The sequence below is a fragment of the Tremella mesenterica genome (assembly GCF_000271645.1).
Source record: "Tremella mesenterica DSM 1558 unplaced genomic scaffold TREMEscaffold_22, whole genome shotgun sequence".
In the NCBI taxonomy this organism is placed as follows: Eukaryota; Fungi; Basidiomycota; class Tremellomycetes; order Tremellales; family Tremellaceae; genus Tremella; species Tremella mesenterica.
Window position 1 is genome coordinate 76429 of NW_006711246.1, and position 25257 is coordinate 101685.

Genomic DNA, 25257 nt, shown 5'->3' on the forward strand with positions numbered 1-25257 from the left:
CCTAACTTTGTATTTCCCTAACTTTGTATCTCCCTAACTTTGTATCTCCCCAACTTCCTACATGACTAACTTCGTCCTTGACGATGTTTGCCTCCTAATACCCTCGTGGGTGGTGAAGTTCGTAAGAACTGGATCGTTGATGGCGAGCTGATGTCCAAAGGACCTTCGTTTGATGGGAAAGGATAATGTCATGCGGCGCTGTGTCACAGTGGTCCCCTCCTTGAGCGTGAACGTCCTCATGAGCGAACATTAACACCAAAAAGAACAAAACAACTCAGCATGAAATGTGGGTCCAGTCCCCGCCTCCTGCCCCCCCTTCGTCCTTTGTTCGCCGCCTTGCCAGCTCGGCTGGCCTTCACCTCTCTTCTCTCTTGGCTGCCCTGACTTCTTTGTTGGCATCTTCGTCGTCTTCCGCAGCTCCCGATGCTGTCGCCGGTCCGTCTTCGACCCCGGCTAAGAGGAAAACTCCCTCACAAGAGGCGAGTTTAAAGAAGAAAACTTCAATCCTTCGGTCTCCAAAGAAGAGACACCGACGAACTTCGTCACCAATATCTGTCTCTTCCTCCTCTTTGTCCGCCCAGTCGTGCACACACCCGTCCAAAAACGGGTACGGGTCAAGGCCCCAACTTCTTCCCCCGTTCCTCGCTCGGGAACGGTTAGAACTTTGGCTAGTCTCTTGGCCCTCCTTGCGGCCCAACCTGAGAGGTAGGAACTGGCTTCTAAGGGAGAAGAGTGCGACCACTGCCGGTGAGCAAATCATACTTTCTAGAAAAAAAAACGTAACAGATCCTAACTTCCAGTGACAAACAATCTCATCACCCCGACTTCCCCTGTGTTTGTCCTTGTGGTACCAACCGTGGTACACAATGTGCGTTGTGCACATCCGGCGTCTGTTCCTTCCTCCCCCCTTCCCCTGCTAAGCAGTGGAAGGCTTCGACAACCTCCTGTCCTTCGCCCCCAGCTGCTGGCCCCTTGGTGTTCGCAACCAAATCTCCTTCGTCGACGGACGAGCTTCCCGGCCTTCCTCCTCCTCTCTGTCACGAGACCAACTAACCAGCATTGGGACGATATAACAGTGCCCTTCAGAAGCAGCGATCTAAACCACTGTGCTAAAAGGCCTATTAACGGGCGGTTAATCGTAACCGCCGGTCGCTGGTTAGATACCCAACCCATCCAACTCTAACCAAACTGTCTTGTCACTTTGTGACACTCTCCCACCTTCCGTCACCTTCCGTCCCGCTCGCCCTCCTGCTCCCCTGTGGGAGTTGTCTCCTTCTCCTCCTCCTCGTGCCCCTTGTCCTGCTCGTGCTCCTCCCGTCATCGACCTTTGCTCCCCGTCGCCAATCATTCCCGGCGCCTTTGTCATTCCTGCTCCTCCTGTGCCTGCTCCTCCGTCACCCGCGTCATCTTCATCCTCTTCGTCGGCGCCCAAGGAAAATCCTCCTCCTACCCAGGAGCAAATTATCGAGGACCTCGAGAAGCTAGTCGAAGTTCTAACCTTAGACAATCTCAAGGTAGAGAAACGATTAGCAGATATGACCGTAGTCGCCCTTCGTGCAGCAGATATGATGGACGTACAAGGTGTCATCATTTGTCGTTTTCTCAACCAAATTCGCCTTTTAAGTCGGAACTTATCGAAGAGAAGTTCTCATATTGGTTCTGCCACTCATAGTTTACTGCTCCAATGGAACGAACATCTTCTTCGTACTGGTTGCCACGCCATCTTTGGCCATAAGTTCTGGGGAGAGATCAATGATACTATCAGGCGAAAGGAGCGAGATTTGACTGGTGTTGCGGTTGCTGGGCCCAGCACCCAAGGACCAAGGGACGAAATTCGTGCGGCTAGTGAGACATTCTGGGATGCTAATTAGAGAATGAGAAACGCTGTGAGGAACGATCCGTTGTTAGTGACAGCCCGTGAAGAGCTTACTGATACGGAGGGGGCCCACTCCTGGTGGGTTGATAGTGCCAGGTGGGGTCGTGATAAAGGAAAAGGGAAAATGGTGATGGATGATATCGACATTCTTGTAGATGGTGAGAGAAATAAGACTTAGTGTTGTATAACTTCTTGTCTCATGTATCATTCTTGACCGGTCCCTAAGTTCGTCGAGTACAAACTCGTCGAACTAGATCTCCCTTCGGTTTCTCAGGATAACGTTTGTGGAAACCCTTAAGAAGTTCATGTGCACCATCAACATTTCCCTTCGGTTCCCAAGAGACAGCATCATCAGTTCCTTCAAATCCCAACCACTCTACTAAATACTCGACCTTCCCAGATCTCTTATTTATTCTAGAGTCTAGAATATCCTTAACTTCCCATGACTCTCCTACATCATCGACTTGGAATGGATCAGGAAGTTCTGCCTCCTGTTCCACGAAGTTCTTTGGTTGAAACTTCCTTAACAACGACACATGAAAAACATCATGAAGCTTAACCATCGAAGCTAGTAACTTCAGCCTACACGCATGAGTACCAATGTGTTCAATAACTTTGTACGGGCCTGCTTGTTTAGCATCTAACTTCTTACTGGGTCTCTTAGTTCTAATCTTCTCAAGAGATAACATTACTTTGCTTCCAACCTCAAAAACCGGTGTTGCGGAGTGCTTGCAATCATACGCTTCTGAGTATCTCTCATTGGCTAATTTGATGCCTTCAATACATCGCTTACGTATCTTCTGTAGATCAGTAACAACTGCTCGAGCAACAGGAACTTCTACTTCAAATTCCTTAATCTCATCTGTCCACCGTCGGTGATACCCAAAGTTCGCAAGGAACAGGCTCCTCCCTATAGCCGAATGAATTGTATTATCATACGCAAAGCTAGCCTTTGGCAATAACTTCGCCCAATCATCCTGCTGATACAAAGCAAATACTCGTAGGTACATTTCCAAAGCTTGATTTCTTTGCTCAGTCTGGCCATCAGTCTGTGGATGATATGCAGTGGAAAGATGTAGTCTTATACCAAGACTAGCAGTCAGATCTTTCCAGAACTTCGAGGTAAACTTTGTCCCTCTGTCCGAAACTATTCCCTCTGGTAGTCCATGTTGGGCCACCACATGCTCGACAACCACATCCGCTAACCCGGCAGCCGTGAGGTTCATCATCATGGGTACAAACATCGTCCATTTCGATAACCGGTCCACTATCACCAAAATTGAGTTAAAGCCGTTTGGCTCTGGTAGTGCTTCAATGAAGTCCATTGGGATACTAGACCAAGGTTTCTCAGCTACTTCCAATGTCTTCAGTGTTCTTTGAGGCTTTTGTCTGTTTGTTTTAGCTCTCTGACAAACTACACACCCCCCAACATAATCTTCCACATCTTTCCTGACTCTATTCCAGATGTAGTCTCTAAGCACTAATTCCAGAGTCTTCGTGACCCCAGGATGACCGGCTAATACCAAATCATGCCTGGACTTCAAGATCTTTACTCACATTTCATCAATATTTGGAAGATATACCTGTCCATCAAATCGTAGGAAACCTCTTACCGAACACGATGGATTCAAGAACATCCCATGGCGCGACTGTTGTCAAAATTCTTTGACTTATCTTGGTTCCTGATGTTAAGCTTCACATTCAGGATGAGAACACTCAGTGCAGATCACTGTCAACATTCCTTCCCGAACTTCGTGTATTTCCTCATCAATCTCGTATCCCTTAACAATATCTTTGCCTTTCATTCGATCTTCTTCCCTAATTTCTTTCGTCCCTTGCAAAGCCCGGAGCATATGTCCCAGACTTGATTCAGTAACATCACCTAAGTCAAACTTCGGCAACCCTTGGACGAAGTTCTCCTCCTGTTCCGTAGTTATCCCTTTAATACCAGGATGGTAGTCCGGTCGTCTTGACAAGGCATCTGGCAGTGTTGCTTGTCTCCCAGGGCGATAAACCATCGTAAATCTGAAGTTAGCCAGCTCTTCAACCCACCTACCTTGCCTAGGGTTCAGTTGTTTTGGGGCCATCCAATATGTCAGGTTAAGATGATCTGTTAAGACCTTTGTTTCTACCTGTAGTGATAAGTGTCTCTTCCTCCTGAAGCCTTCGACTATCGCTAACTACTCCTTCTCCCCCGTAGTATAATTCAACTCAGCACCCTTAAAGGCTCCTGACTCAATAGCCACAGGGTGTTCCCTACCTTCTTTATCAATCTGTGAGATAATATATCCCCATCCGCAAAAAGAGGTGTCTGCCTGCATGATCGTCTTCAACGAAGTGTCGAAATGAGCTAGCATTGGAGCTTCACATAACTTCTTCTTCAGCACTCTGAACGCCTCCTCTTGCTCAGTTCCCCATGTGAAGCTTACATCCTTGTGAGTAAGGTCGTTCAGAGGCTTCGCAATTTTCGAGAAGTTTGGGACAAACCGCCGGTAATAGCTGACCATTCCCATGAAACCTCGGGACTCTTGTAAATTCTTGGGTCGAGGCAGATCCTGTACAGCAGCAACATATTCTGGGTTTGCCGAAATACCTGAGTTTGAAACCACGTACCCAAGAAAAACCACCAAACTTCGATCGAGCTCACATTTCGCTGCCTTCACAAACAAATTAGCTTTTCTAAGTCTTTGAAATACCTTCACCGTGCATCTCCTTAGTCTTAGCATAAATCAGAATATTGTCGATGTAGACTATGACTCCTTCCCCTAGTAAATCTCTGAAAATGTTGTTCAAGAAGTGTTGGAACACGGCAGGCGCATTTCGTAAACCATCCCTGACTACTAAAGATTCATACTTTCCGTATTGTGTCCAAAAGGCCGTGAGATACTCGTATCCCTCAGCAATTCGAAGTAATTGATACGCCCCCATCAAGTCGAGTTTTGGAAAATAGTTTGCTGAACCTAACTCTTCAGTAATCTGACTGATCAATGGAAGAGGATAGCCATCTGGAATGGTAACTTTGTTTAACTTCCTATAATCCGTTACCATCCGCCACTGTCCTTTTACCTTCTTGGGAACCATGAACATAGGTGACCCATAAGGTGAGTTACTCTTCCGGATCCTACCGGCAGCTACCTCCTTGTCCAAAGTCTCCCTTAACGCTTTTTTCTGATCCTCAGCTAACGAATATAACGGAGCCACCTTCAGCTTCGCCCCCTCCACTAGGTCCAGTCTCAAGTCATAACTCCGGTATGGGGGTAGTGTCTCTCCTCTACCTTAGGGTTAAAGATATCCAAGAAACCATGATACTCAGAAGGTATCAACTCCAGTAGTTCCTCTTGCTCTTCCTCACTAAGTTTGTCCTCCAAAGCCGAATCTCTTGGGCCTAGGACTTCCCCTTCCTTGAATCCAAAAACCGCTCCCAACTTCTCCTGCTCCTTTTTCTTCCTCACTGGGAGCCTTATTACTTCTTCTCTCACCTTCAGAACCACTCCTTCTTTCTTCATCCATTCCCATCCTATCACCACATCTGTGTCACACAGCTTGGTGACGTCCAACCGAATCCTCCGAACTTCGTCCTCTTCTGACACATGAATCCCTATTTCAACGAACTTTGTTATGGGACCGCCGATACTTTCCGAGCCATCAAACATATGTACAGGTACTTCCTCTGGGTGTCTCGTAACTTCTAACTTTAACTCGTCCACTGTTTTTGGGTTTATATATGAACTAGTCGCTCCCGAATCCCACAAGGCGACCACCTGGGCCCCTGTTACGTTGATTTTAGTCTTTGGTTGTCTCGCCTTAGTGATGGGTATCTTGATGAAATGTCTGTCTTCGTGTACACATTGTCCTGCTACTGTCAGCTCTTTCCTTGTAATATCAGAAGGAACAATAGCAGAGAGGACAGAGAATGGGACCCACCGACGTTCTCTCAAACCGACGGGTCCAAGCCTTTTCCCTCCTCCACATCCTCCCCTGCTACCGCATTCATCTGCCTCGGCTCTCCCATCACCACTGCATTTCCTCCCGTTCCTCTGTTCCTTGAACTTCTCCACATTCTAGGAGGCTTCATTAATCCCTGAGCTACCTTAGCAGCTACCATAGGACAATCCTTCACATAATGCCCTTGGCCCCCACACTCGAGGCACACTCTTTCGGCCCTCCACTTCTCCCTCTGCTCGAAATTTGGCCTCGGGGTAAGAGGATCCCCTTGTTTCCAGACCTGCAACCCTGTTGTTATATTGTTTTGATTTATAGGAGGAGCTGACACCAAAACTACAGGATCCTTTGCCGCTGTTGTCACTAACTTCGGCGCTGATTGCACGAAGTTAGGCGTTCTTCCCCAGTTCGTTTTCTGCCCGTTAGCCTGTCTCTCTGCCCAACATTCAGTCATCCTGTTGTCTAGCTTGATCACCACCGCCTTCAACTCCTCTGTCACGGCCGTCGAATAACTTCTTCCTAATAGATCGACGGTCGACAAACCTTGGCTAACTTGATGCTTCTGACTCGATGTCTCACCCAATCAGGAGGGCGTAGACGTCGAAAGGAATGTAACTACGGCGTACTTCGGCATAGTTACTCTATCTAGGGGTTTTGTACTGATGGCGATGTATCTCGATTTATATTGTAGCTATCTCTATCAATCTTTCACTACTGACAACAATCAAGGATCGCTGAAGAACTTCAGCAATCTTCTCAGCTGATATTAACTACTCCTCCTAGACGTTCACCCAACCCTCTTGCGCTTTGACGTACTTCAACGCACTTCGTCCAACTTCCCCGAGTCCCCGGCCATACTTCTCCCCCTTTGACTAACTCCGCCTAACATCACCGCACTTCTGCTCCCATTGTCCCTACTTAGCCTAACTCCGTCTAACTTTGCCGTACTTTGGCTCCCGTTATCCCTACTTAGCCTAACTCCATCTAACTTCGCCGCACTTTGCCGTCCTTATGCTCCAGACCCCTGTATACCTTATTCTCCCGTTGTACTTCGCCGTAGTTGATCTCAGATGTCCTAGGTTACGTGTAGGGTGAAGAGGTTAAGACGTAATAGGGGTTTTGATGGTCAAAGGAGGGTTGTTTATGGTGGGATATTCGAGGTGTCACGTCGTAGTTTGTGACATCCTCCATGGTCTCAATCTCCTCCCTCCGAGAAAGCAAATCCTTCATAACTTTGTCCAGTCCATTAATAGCCTCAGCCACTAACATCTCCTCCTCACTCCATCCCAATATAGCAATATACGTTTGAAATTTAGCGAAGTACGCCAATGTCTTCCCTTGCTTCTGCTTCAGCTCCCTTAAACCCCTGATAGCCGTGCCCCTCTCATCTGGATCCCCAAAGTTCTTTTTCATCCACACCACGAATTCAGAACGGTTTGAAAGGAAAGGAGGAAGAGGAGTGGAGAGTCAATGAGGCTGCACCGCCAGCAGTGCAACCCCTCGTAAGAATCCTACCATCCACAACACACTCTGTTCCGCGCTCTCAAATCTATCACTCATCACACTCAACGCCAACAAACACTGAGTCAAGAACCCAGTAAGTTTCTCTCTCGACCCATCAAACTTGTCCGGGTCCTTCGGTTTTGGCGCTCGAGTCGACAAAGTTGTCGCCGACCCTTCTCTAGATCCCCGATTCCCTTGACGAAGCTCGTGCACTATCTCTGTCAAGGCTTCACTCTTCTGATTATCAGCACTCTTCAACTCTTTCAGGGCCCTCATCATTTCAACCAGCATCCCACTCCTAATATCCTCCTTAAACCTCTCCGGTGATTTTTCTCCTCTGGGTCGGGATGTATACGAACTTTGTCCACCAGTTGAGCCCCCATCTTCATCTCCCAATGTTCTTCTTTGGTCACCCCCTTCCACCCACGGGTCGTCTAAGTATGCGTCGGAAGGTGGTTCGGTGAGAAAAGACGACTCCCTAGAACCGTGAGGTTCTAGGTTACCTTGATTATCCCCCTGCTCGTTCCTCAACATTTCTTCAGCTGTTCTTCTCTCTCTCTCCTTTCCTCTAGTCCACATATAGCCTCCCACGAGTTACTGAAGAGTCGGTAAGGACGATCTCTGGTACTGTCACAAGGTTGGTTCTTCATTGACTTCTCAGGACCGACAGCCAATAACTTTGTGGGCTATGACCCTTAACAGGCTTGTTCTTCGTAGTATGAAGTGGTGAAACTAACTTCTGGGTCTAATAACTTCGTGCTCTACTAACTTCTATCACTAAGACAACAACCAGAGATCATCAAAGATCCCTGGGAACTTTGGCCCTTAAGTACTTTGTTCTTCCCTAACTTCGCCAACACAGAACTTGGGTCAGCCCGAATCCCTGAGCTTCGTACCTCGCGGACTTTGTCCCCGACAAAGTTTGTACCTCCCTAACTTTGTATCTCCCTGACTTTGTATCTCCCTAACTTTGTATCTCCCCAACTTCCTACATGACTAACTTCGTCACCTCCCAATACCCTTGTGGGTGGTGACGTTCATAAGAACGGGATCATTGATGGCAAGCTGATGTCCAAAGGAACTTCGTTTGATGGGAAAGGATAATGTCACGCGGTGCCGCGTGACAGTTACTGTAACTAGGGTTTTCACCGATGGCAATATATCTCAATTTGAATGTATGCAGGGTGGAGAATGGAGGTAAATGGAAGCACAAAGAACTGCGGCAAAGTGAGCGGAGAAGGAAAGCGGGGACACAGCGAGGTAAAGCAAAGTTGGACAAAGGAGGACTGAGAACGAGGCAGTGCAGGAGTTGAGGGATATCCTACAGGGAGAGCAGAGAAGTATAGATAGTTTACGGATTGCTGAGCTTCCTCAGCAATTGTAACGGTACTGGAAACACGATGACTAGGTCGCAGGTTGGGTCGAACTCGATGGATGTCTTGTAGAAGTCTAGGGTCTCTGGTGCTAATGGATCGTGTCTCCTCTGCAATCGATGTAGCCAAAGAATGATATTGAAGAATCAGCAAAGTTGGTACTTTGCTGATTGTACTATATACTGTCTACAGGTATCCGTCTCCTCTTCTTAGTCCTACTGCAAGCGTATATGTACATACTTGGACAGGTGAAAAACCGCTTTTGAGCAAACCCAGTGGGAAAATCTCGAAAAGGGAAAACCCGTCCCTACCTACTGCAGCACTGCCTCCAACTCCCGCTTTCCTCTGTCCTAATCGGTCAAACTCGATAGAGTCCTCTCGATTCGTTGTTACCCCGTAACAGCAATCCTTGATTGTTGTCAGTAGTGAGAGATATATTTGGTAGCTACAACCTTCTAGTCAGCGAAGGCTACCACACAGTAGTTCAACACACCGCGGCGAAGTCAGCCGCCATTCATTGACAATCACCTTATGGTTTACCACTTGGCACATTACTACGACGTAGTTAGCCGTAGTTCCCCGACGAGTGCCCTGTCTCAGTGAGACATTGACACCCCAGTACGATGTAGTTAGCCAACGTTTGTCAGCCATTGGTCGGTAGAGGAGAAGAATTGACGTTTGTGACAAAAGTTCAGGGATGTCACTGAAAGTTTCCACTGCTGGATGAACCGACATTGGTGCTGATAGCAGAGAGCAGAGGGGAACAGAGAAGGAGGTGGATGAAAGTCAGGAGGGGATGTTTGATGATGGGAAGAGGGGAAACCATATGAGCTCGATGGGATGAGGAGAGCTTGGAAGGTCAATCGCCAAGATAAGTAAGAGGGCTTGTTGACAAGAAGGGAGGGAGGGAGAAGAGCTTTGCCAGTCATGAGACTACTGCAGTGCGAGGACAAGTCGTGAGAGTGCTCTTGACCCAACTCGAGTGAACTGGATGGGACAAATTTGATCTGGTCAATGTCAATCAAGTAATTTGAGCTGAACTGCTTAGTCGGTTAAAGCATGGGTCTCATAACCGGTTGGAAATGACAATTAGATACATCTAAAGATGTTACTGAAGTGAAAAGTTTCAATGGTACAGAGGTGTTATGATGTGACAATACTCTACTTTTAACACTGAGGACCCAGTGGGAACGAGTAGCTACCCCGACGATCAACCTTGTGATGCTGTTAGAGATAGACGTATTACACTATGGCGTAGTGATCGGTAATTCCCCAACAAGTACCCTGTCTCTGTGAGATATTGACACCCTAGTACAACTAAGTTTCAACAAGGTTTGTTGATTGGCTTTGCCTTGCTGAGAAGTTGAGGAAATGATGTTTCATGCCAGCGAGCCACATCTCTATCCCCCCCCCCCCCCCCCCCCCCTTCCCACACCCAATTTCCTTTCCTTCCTCCTCCTCTATCTTTTCCACTCTATATTTATTACCTGCTGATTTGCCCACTAGAGTTGAACAGAGGAATTTGATGATGATTGGTTTTGCCGACTAGAGCTTGGACCATAGATGAACTTGTCTTAGTTGAATGAACAAACTTTGTTAATGGTTCATACCTGTATCTTCTAAGGTAACAGAGATGCAGCATGGAAAAGATGGACATTGTAAAATCACAGCCAAATTACTAAGGAAAGTGTGTTCCATCTGCCACCGCACCCCACTGTGTCAATCAGTAGTTTGCTGTGGGATCTCGTAAACCCCTTTTCTCTTCCTCTTTCCAGCACCTCTCACGAGTTGGATCGATTTGATCTTCATGCATCCACGCATCCCGTCACCCTCTCACAAGTCGGGTTCATCCAGTGATATATTCCAGGGGTGTCATTTGTCGTGACCATTTCATGTTACATTGGGTGCGATTTTTTGACTTGATTGACGGTCTGGGCTTTGGTGTCCAAGATCATTCCGATAAGATTTAGTATGCTGGTAGTCTTGATACGAGAAGGGTTGGGGTTTTGTTCTTTTGATCCACTCGGCTTACAAATACTCCAAACTCTAGAATTAGTGATTCGAGAGGAGGTAGGGAACAGTGACCTGAACTCTTCAGTAAGTACTCAGATCTGTTGTCTTTTGTTTTGTTCCACACTGTGTGACAGAGGTGGAGAATAACGATAATCTTCATGGAATAGGATTGGAGATTTGGGGATTGGGTTCGGGATCGGGGGGTTAATTCAATCAGAATCGATACCCACCCCTGACATGCACATACAACTCTCATTGACCTCGATCTCGCCAAAGTCAATACAGTAAGTACCCTAAAATAGTGACGAGAAATTACAGGGTTAACAAAAGGGTCAAGTGGTGATTGACATCTCATGTGGAGTACTCTACACACAAGCTCGATTTTCCATTTGTTAGTCTGTGGGGATAGATCTCACCCTGGAGAGACCTGGGAAGCGATCCGAGAAGGGGTCACGAGATGTCAACTGGCACCTGGCCCTTCTTCGTGATTGGATTCACTATAAGACTGGAATTTGGACTTGAATGAATGGATAGATTGATGAATGAATAAATTGACTTGATCAACATTATTTACATACGTTTAGACGATTACGTTTAGAACCGGACGAGTCGTATTGTCATTTTGAAAGATTGTATTTTACGTTTCAGACTATTACGGTCGTATTGACAATTTGCGATTCTGAATCCCCTGTGCACGATATTTCACACGATTAACCCTAAGCTTGACCCTTTAGCCCACTGCTTCATACACGAATGAAACTGACCTTTGACCCTTGTAGCCCACTGCTTCATTCAGACTGTTGACGTGTGTGTGTGTGTGTGTGTGTGTGATCTTTTCCGAGTTTTCTCTTCGCCCTCATCCCCACCCTCGACTTCCTACTCCATCTTGATATCGTATTATGCGATAATTCCATCCCATCCCCTCCCGAATATCCAACCCCACAAATCTCCAACCTCACCCTCGACACACCCAACTCACTTGATCCTCACGTCGGATTGTCTGATTGGCTCCGTCCCTCATCCTCAAACCGTCGGGTCGTCCGATCCGCTCCGTCCCGATCTCGAACCCAAAGCCCGTGGGGCCGACCTTTCCTTGATCAACATGGGCAAGATGAGCTTTCGGGGACCATCACGATTCGTCGTCATGTGATGGCGAAGAGGGACACGGTGGGGTTGTAGTTGCGGTTGGGGTTGTTCGGCTATGAGTATACGGTCGGTAGTTGCAGTTGTGATTTGGTCGAATTGTGCTGAGAGAGCTATAGGGTCGGTGATTACGACTTTGTCAAGTTGTTCAGGCCCTGAGGAATCGACCGGTCCAAGGTCCGACTGAACGGGTGTGGTAACGCCAGTTGGAACCGAGCTAGGATGTTTGATCACAGAGCGTGCAGTAAATTGTTGGGTATTAGGATTTTCGAATGACAAGTTGTTGATCTTCTCATTGACGTGAGGATTCGAATCAGAGGGTTCAGGAATGTTGGAAAGTTGATCAGAGACCGAATGAATTTGATCATTTTGTTGTTTGAGATTTTTTAGAAATCCATTTGACGGTCGTCCATCCACACCATTACCAATCTCTTTCATGTCTTGTTTCCCCATTACTGCGTTCACAGATCCTCTCATGTATTGTTTCCCCGAGATTACTTTATTCACAGACCTTGCCGTGTATCGTCTCCCCGAGATGACAGTATCCACAGGTCGTCCATCATCACCAACGGGTCTACCAATGTCACTACCACCACTACCACGTTGAGGGTCTAGCTCCGAGGCCGAGATGGGTGTTTGAACCGAGCGTCCGAGTGTGACTGTCGGAAGAGAAATTGATCTTGTGGGTCGGGTAAAGGTGAGTTTGTTTTTCATCCCACCACTGGTTTGATTCGAGTCGATGATTTCTGGTCCGAGGATGGATCGTGTGACATGCGTGCCAGCGTTTGGACCAAGGACGTCTGAGTCCATGTTTCCAACATGGTCCCGTGGGATAGGTACATGATAGGTATCGTGAATGACACGATCATGATCACTGTCGTCGATAACACGATCATGATCACTGTCGTCGATGACACGATCCCGTTCGACGGGTGGATGTTGTCCCCTAGCACGATTCCCCTTCTGACGATGTTGATTTCGTTTGGGTAAGACCAAGGGTAAGACGGTCTGATCTTGTTCTTCTGCCCAAGGGTGGAGTCTGAGTGGACTCATTGTTATTTCCGGTAAGACCATGCGAGGGGGAGGTGTTCGGTGGATGAGCCTTGAGATCCGCACAGAGGAGAGTAACGTGTCGGTTGATGGGATTGGTGGTAGAGTGGGTGTACGTGGGCGTGGAGAGGTTTGCGAGAGGGAAAGAGGTGAGTGAATGTCGGATTGAAGAGGGGTTTGCGAGAGGGAAAGAGGTGAGTGAATGTCGGATTGAAGAGGGGTCTCCAAGAGGGAATGAGATGGGTGAATGTGGGACGAATGATGACGACTGTTCTGTTGGATCGGGGTTGTGGGTAAAGTGGGATTCGACTCAAGATCCGAGTTTGAGTCATTGTGAAGAATGAAAGAATCGTCATTGTCATGACCTGGTGGTGAGTTGATTGATCGTTCGTTCTAGAGAGCGTCACTGACCCAAAGAAGAAGCAGCCATATCCTCCACTGTGGGCATAGGTCTCCCTGATGCTTGGTCATTACTGTACGAAGCGAGGGATATGAGAGAAGGCTCGTCGTCATTGTCCAACCACGCGTCACCACCTCGCTTCCAGTGCGATTTGTACCATTTCGTCGATCTCATCTTGCACCAGAACAAATTTGATTTCGACAGGGAGGGAGGGAGGAGAGGGGGGGGGAGAGTGACGTGGCGTTTCGTGTTCCCCTGGGAGTGACGTGGGAGTGACGTGGGAGTGACGTGGGAGTGACGTGGGAGTGACGTGGGAGTGACGTGGAGAGTGACGTGGGGTTCTCATGAAGAGTGACGTGGGGTTCCCGTGGGAGTGACGTGGGATTCCCGTGGGAGTGACGTGGGGTTCCCGTGGACAGTGCTCATGAAAATTGACGTACGTGACAAGTGGTTCCCAACAAGAATGCCACGTCATTCCACGCCTCTCTCACTCCACGCCTCTCTCATCCCACGCCTCTCTCATCCCCACCCTACCACCACTTGCTCTCCGACAAACATGTACCCCTACCAACGTGCGCAAAGTTGGATAGTATCTTCCGAGAGGTTGACGACTGTGGCTGAGGCGTGCGCTCTTGTCACCGTCAGATCCACCTCGCTCGCTTCCTTTGATGTCGACCGGATGGCTGGCGGTGAGGGGGCAGAGGGGGCAGAGGGGGCAGAGGGGGCAGAGGGGGCAGAGGGAACTGATGGCGGTGACGACGGTGATGGCGACGGTGGTCAAGTAAAGGTAACGTCTGTCAATGGGCACGTCTATCACCTCACTCCTCCGCTACCTTTGTACCGATGACCGCTGACCATCAGCTGGCGTGTCGTCCGCCGTCATCCTCCCTCACGCTCTTGTCAAACTGAATTCCTCGTGTCTCTCAACAACCGTCGTCCGGTGTGGTGAGTGTCTCATCTTTCTTCTCTTTTTCTACCACTACCATCGTGTAACCCTGTCTGTCTCTGTCTGTGTGTGTGTGTGTGTCTCTCTGCCTCTCTGTGTCTCTTTCTCTCTCTCTGCCCCCCCCCCTCTCTCCTCACACTGTCGACGACTCACTCTGCCATCCGTCACCCACTCTCCTCACACGGTCACTTACCACGCCACCTACACCACCCCCGCTGACTTGCAGGAAACCAATCTCTTTCCCTCCTCTGATCCAAGCGTCCAAAGCTGTCGACCTGTTCCTCCGTCACGCGCCGATGACGGAACATCGTTGGGATAAAGTGGAAAACTCTGCACCGCAAAGGAAAAGGAAGAGAGAGCGTGAGGACGATGCGGTTAGGGGAGGAGGAGAAAAGATTACAAAGTCGCTCGACGGTCGATCTGATCCGGACAAGGTGTAGGAGGGTTGAAGAGTGTTCGAGGATATGAAGACGTAGTGAGCCATCTATGTGAATTATCGTGATCATGTACATCCTTTTGATACATGCCCAACCAACTTTGAAATCTTTCCCCAAGTCTACTTTCCCTCTCCAAGATTTTCTTATTCTTATTGTTTGTCATTTTGACCGTTCTTTCGTTGTCACCGAAATTAATTCCGGATCCAAACACTCGCAAGCTAACGTTCTTTTCCTCTATCCTATCTGACCGTCCAGCCTTGATCATGGAGATTCAAAAGCCCCAGCAAGCGGAAAGAGTCTTAAATTTACAGTGAGAGAGTGACTCTTCCATCTCTTTGATGTGGATGGCCTGACAGGCTGGCAAAACTTTCCCACTCGCTCCGTCACTGTCAAAACGTGAGTTTCCCTGTCGTATACGCCATACCACGTTGTACGGATACGCCAATCTTATTACTTTGTACGCTGAAGCTAATTTTACCACTTAGTACGCTAAAGCCAATCTTACCACTTAGTACGCTCAAGCCATCCGAACACTGGATAAATTGACCCGCTCGCTAACGGTATCACAACCACCTCGCCAACTTTTTCCGCGCCAGCCCACACACAGTCTGACGCAGTTATCACCCTGTTCAGTCGAGGTCGCTGAATCCTCGTCTTCTCCAACAAAGTTTCGATTCGAAATTCAAGAATCGTTTTCCTCGCGGATTGTGGTCGATACTTTTTCCTTCCTTCCTTAGATTCTCGAAATCAACAAACAAGATCTCAAGATCCAAACAAACATGCCTGTATTCTATAATCACTCTCGTGAGTCTTCCAAAAAGCGACCGAGTGTTAACTCATCGACCAGACCCACCCCTCTCCGGCCTGATTGAACAAACAGCTCGGAGACCCTACGTTAAAATCCCCAAAGGATCAATATTGGAACACTCGGCCCGGTCAGTCGAAATATGCCCCACACGCACGCCTAAAAGTGTCGACCTGTCGGAAGAAGAATGGTCAGAGGGGTTTGAAAATCTTTCTTAGGAGAAAGTTTGAAAAAGTACAAGAGAAAGACACTATCATCACCCCCTCTTTTATCACCTGGAGTGTATAGGATTGAGAAGACTTGGGCCACCACCTTGAACTCTATCGCTTCCTTGGTTCATCCCGTCCCTCCACCCGAACCGACACCTCTTCCATCTTCATACCGTCGTTCCGAACAGACACCATGGTCCAAGAACCCACGGAAAGCCCCGGTCATCGGCCAAGGCCCTGGCGAAGAGATTTAGAATATGAGAGGCAAACGACGACGTTAGAGGACTCGAGGTGGAGAGTTGTAATTTTGACGGAGATGATCAGATATGATATATATATCCCATCTGTCAATGTGACGGATTCTGTTTCCCTCTCATTGACCACCCAAACATCTCAACCTAACCCTAACAAGTCATTTTGACTACTCTAGATTCCGCACTCATCAGATTAACCTCATCATGATCATCAATGTACCAAGGAAGCGAACCTACTGCTTGGTCTCGGATGAGTCCTGGGGACTACTGACAAGGAGGGGATTTTGTGTTTCCCTAAGCACTGTGCGGGTTCTGATCGAGGAGGCTTGGGATATGATACGGGGCACAACGGGCTTGACACGGTTACTTTATCCCTTGGCACAAGTACTCCAAAGTCTTTACGTTGCGTAGGTCACAAGCTTTAGTGCTAACTCGGATGTATAGGTTCTACATCTCAAACAAGGGGTACTACCACTTGCTGATAGCGACTGGTATCTAGAATATTCTGTACAACGGATATGAGCGTGCGATGATTTGATATTGTCGATGATTTGATACTGTCAATAATTTTGATACTCTCGATGATTTGATATTGTCGATAATTGGGAGAGGGAAGATGGAAAACACTGGGAATAGTTTGATACTTTTCTAAAATAGTGTCGGAAGATAGGGATAATCGATAATTTCTAGGGATAAAGTGGGATAGGAAGATGGATCGGACGGAAAACGGAACATGGGATCGATAATCATGTTTCCGTGAGTATAGGTATGTGGAAGCATTGTCACAACTCACTTGAATAACCCGTAACTCGAGTGTGTTGGATAAATCTAACTAACGGAAATGGCCACGTCCAATATAGTTTGAGACAGATGTTTGGGTTCTGGAAGGGAAAGGTGAGGGAGATCATCATCATTTGTTTGAATCCATAGTGAGAAGTTTCCCCGGAAGTAAGGAGCGGTCGGAATGGTGTTGGATCCAGTGTTGAGACCGCCAGTGTTGATCCCAATGTTCATTCCACTATTATATCCTGTTACGCCGGCATTGATTCCCAGTGTTCATTCCACTGGTATCTCAACTCTTTATAGTTGATCGGATCATACCTAGAGGTAGAAGTTTGTCCAGTCAAACCCGTCCGTGTTGAACTTGGTCGGGAGTAAAAAGGTGGTTTCCTTCGAGTCGAGTGGCTGAGCCGGAACATACAGTGTGGTCGGGACATACGGTTTTGGTAGGCGGCTTGAGAGACGAGTTTGAAAAGAGACTTGAAAAAAAGGCAGGGTGACAAAATACCCAGAACTTGAGTTTGTTGAGTTGGGTCCAAGTCTAAGACTGATATTCTTCATGTTCTTGTCAACTCGGAGATCTTTAGTCTCATCAATAGGTTGAAATTTTCTTACAAACTGGACCCCTAGGGTGAATGTAGCAGGTACCGTTTTATCCGCCGTACGGGTTATCAAGTACTATTTGTAAGCTAGGTATCAGAGTGAAAGAATGAAAATTTGATGAGATATGAAACTCTAGCTCACCTAACACTTTCATCACGCCTTGCAAACATGGGTCAAGAGCACGACTCATCTTCGCTGCTCACACAGCTCAGCTTGTCTACTCGCCACTTGACCAATTGATCTTTGTCTTTCTGACATGTTCCCAAATTTGTCTGGCGATATCGTATGTGCCTCAACAGAGCCGCTTGTTCACTGTATCTTGGTGAACAGTCTCAGGAGTTAGACGGCATTATCCATCTAGAGGGTCAACTTGGTGTCTTTTTCTACCCACTTCAGGTTCGAGGAAGGGGATGTGTGCAGCTTGGAAGCGGAGCTTACGAGACATTCATTGCTTGAACCAATTCCAAACTCCCAACCTTTCCGCTTGATTGTTGAAAAATCAAAAGTCACCTCTACTCCCTTCTTTCCATTCTTCATCCAAGTCGTGACTCCAATTATCCAATATCTGTAATCGACATCAAAGGTGTTTCAAGTCCATATTTCGACGCACCCCAATCGCAAGGTTAGCAGAACAGAAGGTATACCTGCCGATCAGTGCTGATTGACCGATCAACAAGTTGAGCCGTTGTTAGAATTGGCGGGGCAACTACTACTTGGAACAGAGCGAATGATGAAAGGCTTGAAGTCCATTTTTTTCGGCCGCTTGATCCAAGAGCACCGTTTCCCCTTTCGCAAGTCTTGTACGCCCTCTCAGCCAGTAGTTGCATTCCGGGGTTTTGGTCCGTCAAATGGGGTATCAATCAGCTGGGTATTTATCGTACTGAGAGTTGTTCTTGTTGCCTACGGACACACGCCGTACGATTGTCAGATTTACCTATTCCATCAGTGACTTCCTAAGCTTATTGAAAGGATTTGAGGGATTGATCGTGGAAACCTTGCGAGATGGATTCAAACCCCACATAGGTGTCATTCGGTCATGGAGCGAGGTGACGAACGGCTCATAAGAAACATGTGATCGAAGTGCAGGAAACGAGGTACCTACGATAAATCCGGTCTCTCACTAAACGCACTCCACAGACCTCTTTCAACAAGATACGTATTCCTTTTGCCAGAGCCATGGAAGCAGTTTGGCATCGCCCGCTTTTTTCACGATCAAAAATGAAAGAATGTTGGTTTGAATGATGACGGAAAAGTTGATTCGAAACATGTCCTTTTGTAGTGACGCAAGAGCTCTCTTTGTCCAACTTTTGCATCACCCTCCCCTGCGCGCCTCAGACTCGTCCGCAAATCGCCGTTTGAACAGCCTAATGTTCGTCGGTGAAAATGGGAATCATCCCAGTGAAATCATTTCAAGATCTGGCCGCGTGGGCAACATTCGAAGATGAGGTCACGGCGGTAAGTACAGGTGAAAAAAACATGAGATCAGCGAGCTTTCGAGTAAGTGAAAGCTAATCATCACAGAAGCGATGTTACGCCAATGCTTCTCTTGTCATGATCTCAGTCCGAGTTGGGATTTCTTGATGTGAAGATAGATCATCAGTCCCGCCCTGGATAGTCAGCGTTCTCTGCAAGTAAGTATGATTTTCCCATCCAGCCACTATCTCCCTTAGACCTCATTATAAACAACATCTCATCCTTGATAACCTCATTATAACCAAACATCTCATCCTTGATATTTCAGCACTTCTGACGACGATAACACGGTCCTGATAAAATAACGATTGAAAAAAAAAAAAAAAAAAAGCTCCGGGAAGAGAGCGGCAGGGAACCCATCCCACAACACGACCCTGAGAATCATCCCCACGGAGAGTACCCATTGATTATTCTGCAAGAAATCACACCATCAGACATCGGAGACGATTAGAATAGACATTCACAATATGATGATTCTTCTCGTTTTTGGGGAGAAAGAAAGCAAGCGACCCACGTACGTTGAATCCGTACAAGGGTACGTTGAGAAATCACGCGAAAGCGTCCTTGATCTGTTTGATCAGAGCCACTCCTCATGTTCATTTGGAAGATCACAACGAGACTTTCATCCACTGAAACACGTACGATGATACCCCAACATTCAAAGAACAGATGCATGAACGAGGAAGAGCAAAAAAGATCAACGACGTCCTAGTCTTGCAGCTTTCAAAGCTGACAGGCCGACAAGTCTGTCAAGTGGACAAAAGGAGACAAAAAAGCAAAAACCCACCATTACAAGTCCCTCAAGATGGGTGAGTTACCCCATCGGTGATATCACCCATCTTGATTGAGGAGGGATTTGATAGATGATCAACTAAGCAAGTCTTGTACTTGCAAAAGACATCATATAGGTAGTGGCTCTACTCGCTCCATGATTCATCCCTAGGGAGACTCTACTCGCTCCATGATTCATCCCTAGGGAGACTCTACTCGCTCCATGTCTCATCCCTAGGGAGACTCTAATCGCTCCATGTCTCATCCCTAGGGAGACTCTACTCGCTCCATGTCTCATCCCTAGGGAGACTTTACTCGCTCCATGTCTCATCCCGAGGGAAAGGTTTGAACAACGTTCCGATAAAACCGATTGGAGAGAACTGGAATCAACTTTCGAGATGGATTCTTGTTGGAAGAGTTACAAGTGAGATGTGATACACGATAAAGATGATGTTTGAGGGGAGGAGGGGAGGGGGTCGGGAGTCACGTGATCTTAATGACGCAGTGTGGCACTTTGGATTCGAAGTCTATTGACTGAACTCGGTTTCAAGCAAGTTACAACACGACTTAATTGCGATAACCAAAGTGCAATACCACTCGCACACAGTCCTGGTATGCATGCTCGATTGAAGCATATAGATAGACGGAAATTGTCAATATCAGGATGCCAACATCTCACAACTCGATAAAAAGAACAATATCAAGGAGGCCGAGATGAGTACACGTTTGGTGCAGGCCATGTTTGCTTCTGCTAAGATGATCCAGGAGGCAAACCCACATCAAACCTGGTATGAGTGCAAACTTGAAGCAGCGATAGCATTAGGTCTTCCCCCTTCAACTGCCGGATCTCGACCATCTCCTGAATGTGAAAATTAGTAACACCCAAGTTTGAAGAATCCATTACTTGTGTACAATGATGCATACATTCAAAAGTTGTACTCATCGATCTCATATTCCAGCATCTCTTCCACCAGACGCTCCCTCCTAATGTAATCCTCTTTGAGTCCGGCATATCCCCTCTGGCCAACTAGAAGTCGGTTCTTCTCCCTTTGCTCAGTCCCTCTCTGTCTTTGTAAATCCTCATTACTAACATAGTCCGTTGCTGCTGAAACAGTGAGATTATGAAGGATGAAAGCCGCTTGTATCATTCCATACACTCGTGCTTCATCCTCCTTGGCCTTAACACGCATCTTTGCTCCCCTCAAGAATTGTCAACGGCCTTTCAAGATACCAAAAGCATGTTCAATCGTCACACGAGCGGTTGCACAATTGTCATTGAAGTACAACTGTTCATCAGCGGTCAGACAGATAGCCAGAATGATCTTACTCGTCTCCCTGGCAGATCATGTTCCCCTGAAGCACGTTTGTACATTGGAATAATGACAGTGGTACATCAAAAACCAGAATCGCCTAAGAGATATTCCCCATCCTGAAAGAATTCATCAGGAGAAACCTGAAGCCGCATTGAAGCTTGAAGTCGGATATCCGAAGCTCTTGCAGAGAATGCCCAGTGTACAAACGTAAAGCGCTTCTGATGGTCACAGACAGCAAGGATGTTGAAGCCATGTCTCTCCTTTCGGCCGTGATATGCACCAGAGGCAGGCCCTTGACTTGGTGATCGGTCTAAATTGACATGTGTGCCGTCAATAAATCCAAGGCATTCTGGGATCCCAAAATCATCAAGAATACACCCTTTGATACCATCCCTACGGCTCAGACCTGGCCATTTGATGTATTTCCCAATGTCCTCTAAGATAGCAATTAGACTGCGAGTTGTCCAAAGCGCTACGGTCCCCCCAAGCTGTCAGTTTAGTAGATGTGTGAGACATAAGCAACTCACTTGATACTCCAAAGACTCGTGCTATAGTGGTTATGCAGTGACCATGAGCCAATTTATACACCAACATCCTGAGCTGATATCGAGGGGGAGCTTGTGGTTTGGGTGCTGTGGAATGGAATACAGAATGTCTGCCAAAGAGAGTACATAGCCGATCTAGCTCAAGAGGTGACATCCGAAACGTATGGTTGTGGTTATGCTCCTTTGACAGATCAAATTCAGCGCAGATTGACCTAAGATGAGTGGGTGGAATGGACTTGCGGTATGAGGTAAGAGCTATGTAGTGACGGTTCTCTGTGGAGTTGCGCAGATCTAGAAGAGCAAAAATGAGGTTGCGATATCGGCGGATAGGGGATAGTGGTAGTAGAAGATCAAACGTGAGGTCAATCTCTTTCAAGAATACCTCCTTCAGGTGTGTTTTGGGCATGGTAAGAATAACATCGAGAACGTCTAGCCAAGGAAATGAAAGAAATGAAAGAAGTCTTCATGAAATGAGTGTAGTAGTTGTGGGAGACGGAAACGTCTGTTTGACTGTTGCTCATTCAGCACTTTCCTATGAGTGATGAACAGACAACAGGTACTGATCTCGCTATGTACTACTACCGGCGGAGTTTACCACCTTTGTATTGACACGTGATTGTACTACCTACCTCCCACACTACAGAGTCAAAGTGTACGTGCCTAAGGACTAGAATTCTGTCTGTGGGTGACACACGATGGAAGATGGGACAAGTCACAGGGAGAATTGTTCCGAACGCGTGCGCGCGGAAGGGTGTCAATTATCCACCAGGCAGACATTGCCTACGCTAACTATAATTGACATCCGCTACGCTTCCATTCCCTCAAACCTTTGATGAATCATCCAAGACATGCCAGCTTTTGACCGTGTTGTACAGTAGACGGAGTGTAGACTGAGTCGATCTTGCGCTCTTGTGAATTCAAACTTGACCAACGTCTCTATCAACTTTGGCCTGATCGCAGAGGGTAGACGATGACACAGGTCGACATTGGGGTTGGTATCGTCGTCGCCATCGTCATCATCATCGTCATGTTCCGAGTCGCGTATCGTTCTCACGGCGAGCTCGAGCTGTTGACGGTTCAAAGGGGATAAGGTTAATGGTGCCATATTCCATCTACGTATCACGTCGGAGAAGGTTGTTGACATGGTGAGGGACATGCTGCCGTTGTATGAGTACTACTACTAGCTACTGCTACTGCTACTACTACCCCTGCTACTACCCCTGCTCCTACTACTACCCCTACTCCTACTCCTACGACAAGGTTGGGAAGGGGTGCAGGAATGGATCATGAGGTGGCATCTTTGACCGTGGGTCAAATATCTTTCCTTCCGATAGCGGTCGAGAATGACACACCACAGTTCCGAGTCTGCACGATCTTACACCCTGCTCGAGTAGTATCCGACAAGTTGACAAGTTGAACGAGATGGTTGCTAATGTGAGCGACTGACTTTCAGGATCAGTCTCAACTCGTTCGTCGACACAGCACCCCTAGGTTGGTACCAACATAACACACTCGGCCGTTGATCATACCTCAAAAGCTGAGATCAAGTCGATTTGGGGTCAGTCTTGTCAACCTTCATCTCATTGTATGGTTGTCGTAAATCAATCTTCACCTTACTCGTTGATTATTCAACCCTTTTCTATCCCGATTCTCTTGCCTAATCCTATCACCTCTGACGTTAACTTGATCAACTCTGACGTGCCCCATCAACTCTAACGTCCCCCATCAACTCTAACGTCAAACTTCCAACTCTGACACCGACCCACTCATCGCCAAAACGAAAAGATCCAACTAGAATCTCCCGACAATCCATCGCGTTCAAACGGAGACTAAAAGCGATGGGCAAACCAGTCGTTTCAGTCGCACTGAATTGGCCACATGAGAACCCAGTCGTCAGCTCTGAGGCGAGTAAAACCTTGCCAGTCGAATCGAGTGGAAAAGGATTATAAGCACGGGGGGAGGATAGACAAAATGTCAAGTGAGTCAACTTGTAATCACCATGTCTACTGTCTACTGTCCACACGTTTTCCCTTTCATCTGCTCCGATCTTGTTCATACATGTACATTCTTAACAGTTGTTCATCATTACATATGTTTACCAGCTGACATCCATCCTTATCCACGTCCACCACCCTTCCCTCACCATGTCCACGTCCATCTCCATCCCGCCTCCATCCCCTCTGCACTCACTCTCCCACACGGTCGCTATCCCTATCCCATTCCTGTCTCATCCTTCACTACCCTGACCTCCGATCTTTCCATTTGGTCACGTACGAAACTTGGTAGAAAGTATCCTCCCCTCCCAGAATGGCGCTTTAATTCTTGGTCCGCGTTACATTCTCAAGCATCATCCCATTCATCCACAAAGATCCATGATGATAATAATTACTTTCTCCTGAACAACTGAATAATCCCACATCCCCTTAACGACAACATCTTTCTCACACAACTACTGATCCCATCATGTCATTCTGCTACAGCAAACAGCCGACAAAATCCACTGTTAAGTGATCATAAATATACATTATCATCTTCTTCTTCCATTACCAACCACCTCCAGAATTCTTCGACCAGCGACGACTCAACAACTCCTACTGAATTCACCATATCCTTCAACGATTGATCCCTCTGACACCCCCCAATGTCATACAGTTCGAATCATCCAGCAAAATGCAACATCTCTCCGATATCATCATGGTTATCATCACATTTACGTATCAGCAAGAGGATATCGACAATACACTCGGACGTGCCTCATCGAATAGGAGGTTGGAATGTTTAGAGCGACAGGGACAGTCGGACAAATTACGTGGATGGGAAAGAGGCAACTTGGGAAGAGCTCGATTCAACCGGAATGTAGATGGACCGTTTGGACACAGGTCGGATGGAGGAGCTTGAACACGGAATGAAAGGAGAAGAGATATGTTTAATAAAAGGAAGAAAAGAGGATAGGGGTTAAGAAAGAGGAAGAGGAATGGTCTGATAATCTGTCAAAATGTGGGATGAATGTGAGTGGTTTCTTGCCTTCTAGAGTCTACTGGTCATTGTTTTCATTCTTAAATGTCCATTTTTCACTCCCTGCTCTTCACTTGTTATTGTGTACACTTTGCTAGCTGGACGATTAGCACGCTTCTCACTTCCCCCTCAGTTCCCTTCTGCCGGTCGCTGCTGCTGCACTGTATCAAAGCTCAATGACTGCCTCAGTGAAGACTTTGCCAATTCGGACAGTTCACTCACAGGTGAAAAGCTGTTGGCGGCCTAATCACTTGTGATTCGTCTCTTACTCCTCACTGACCAGTTTTCTCCGGTCACTGCTTTCACCCCGCTTCTACTCCTTGACTGGTCAGCAGGTTCAATCAAAGAGTGGAGTCGTCGTTGTGAAATTATTGGCAAAACCGTCGTAAAAGACTAACTCCAGATGATCCAAAGGCTGAATGAAAAAGCTTTTCCCACTGCTCAAGCTGTCCTCATTACCAAGACTGCTACGGACGTCCACACCTTCCGGACCTATCAGACGTTTCGAGCTTTCGAGAACTTGCACGCCTTGCCACTTCTACAGGCCGTTGAGAACCGAGAGAATGTTTGTGTCCGGAAGACCGTCAATGTCGATGTCGGAGCTGTTCAGATGGTTTGGTGTGCAGAAACTGGAAGAGTTGCAGAAGAGATCAAAGGTGTTCGAAAGACCGGAGGAATCGGGCAGGCAGGCGTTCAAGTCGGAGGGCCGGAGCGGTGGGAAAGGGGTGAGAGGATGTACGCTGGAAAGGCTGGGGAGGTTGGAGAAGCGTAAAGGGAAAGGGGATTAGAGGGTAGATGTAAAATGG

General features: G+C 47.3%; 6 protein-coding genes across 6 annotated transcripts; 2 read left to right on the top strand and 4 right to left on the bottom strand.

Moving 5' to 3' along the window:
* Positions 1–355: 355 nt before the first annotated feature.
* On the bottom strand, positions 356–1588 carry TREMEDRAFT_66411 (uncharacterized protein; the record flags this gene model as incomplete). The annotated part of the gene is made up of 5 exons (XM_007008459.1): positions 356–552; positions 594–741; positions 852–1034; positions 1055–1080; positions 1165–1588. 5 exons carry the CDS (start codon positions 1586–1588, stop codon positions 356–358), a joined length of 978 nt encoding a protein of 325 aa, XP_007008521.1.
* Positions 1589–11730: 10142 nt separating this feature from the next.
* On the bottom strand, positions 11731–12903 carry TREMEDRAFT_66413 (uncharacterized protein; the record flags this gene model as incomplete). The annotated part of the gene is made up of 1 exon (XM_007008460.1): positions 11731–12903. One exon carries the CDS (start codon positions 12901–12903, stop codon positions 11731–11733), a length of 1173 nt encoding a protein of 390 aa, XP_007008522.1.
* A 935-nt stretch (positions 12904–13838) lies between these two features.
* On the top strand, positions 13839–14772 carry TREMEDRAFT_72575 (uncharacterized protein). The gene is made up of 3 exons (XM_007008461.1): positions 13839–14104; positions 14162–14245; positions 14473–14772. Exons 1-3 carry the CDS (start codon positions 13857–13859, stop codon positions 14684–14686), a joined length of 546 nt encoding a protein of 181 aa, XP_007008523.1. The 5' UTR covers positions 13839–13856; the 3' UTR covers positions 14687–14772.
* A 4236-nt stretch (positions 14773–19008) lies between these two features.
* TREMEDRAFT_57979 (uncharacterized protein) lies at positions 19009–19990 on the bottom strand. Its single transcript, XM_007008447.1, has 2 exons — positions 19595–19990; positions 19009–19376 (listed from the first exon to the last, which is right to left on the bottom strand). The coding sequence occupies exon 1, from the start codon at positions 19907–19909 to the stop codon at positions 19679–19681; it is 231 nt and encodes a 76-aa protein (XP_007008509.1). The 5' UTR covers positions 19910–19990; the 3' UTR covers positions 19009–19376; positions 19595–19678.
* A 2251-nt stretch (positions 19991–22241) lies between these two features.
* TREMEDRAFT_66415 (uncharacterized protein) lies at positions 22242–22580 on the bottom strand (the record flags this gene model as incomplete). The annotated part of the gene is made up of 1 exon (XM_007008462.1): positions 22242–22580. The coding sequence occupies one exon, from the start codon at positions 22578–22580 to the stop codon at positions 22242–22244; it is 339 nt and encodes a 112-aa protein (XP_007008524.1).
* Positions 22581–24431: 1851 nt separating this feature from the next.
* TREMEDRAFT_66416 (uncharacterized protein) lies at positions 24432–25223 on the top strand (the record flags this gene model as incomplete). The annotated part of the gene is made up of 3 exons (XM_007008463.1): positions 24432–24444; positions 24562–24675; positions 24880–25223. The coding sequence occupies 3 exons, from the start codon at positions 24432–24434 to the stop codon at positions 25221–25223; spliced, it is 471 nt and encodes a 156-aa protein (XP_007008525.1).
* Between the last annotated feature and the right edge of the window lie 34 nt (positions 25224–25257).

Bases quoted from the DNA above. Each gene is read 5' to 3' on its own strand.
- TREMEDRAFT_72575 (XM_007008461.1), top strand. From the start codon at position 13,857: ATGTACCCCTACCAACGTGCGCAAAGTTGGATAGTATCTTCCGAGAGG. The intron at 14,105-14,161 runs GCACGTCTATCA...GCTGACCATCAG, and splicing joins AAGGTAACGTCTGTCAATGG to CTGGCGTGTCGTCCGCCGTC. The intron at 14,246-14,472 runs GTGAGTGTCTCA...GCTGACTTGCAG, and splicing joins AACAACCGTCGTCCGGTGTG to GAAACCAATCTCTTTCCCTC.
- TREMEDRAFT_57979 (XM_007008447.1), bottom strand. From the start codon at position 19,909: ATGAGACATGGAGCGAGTAAAGTCTCCCTAGGGATGAGACATGGAGCG.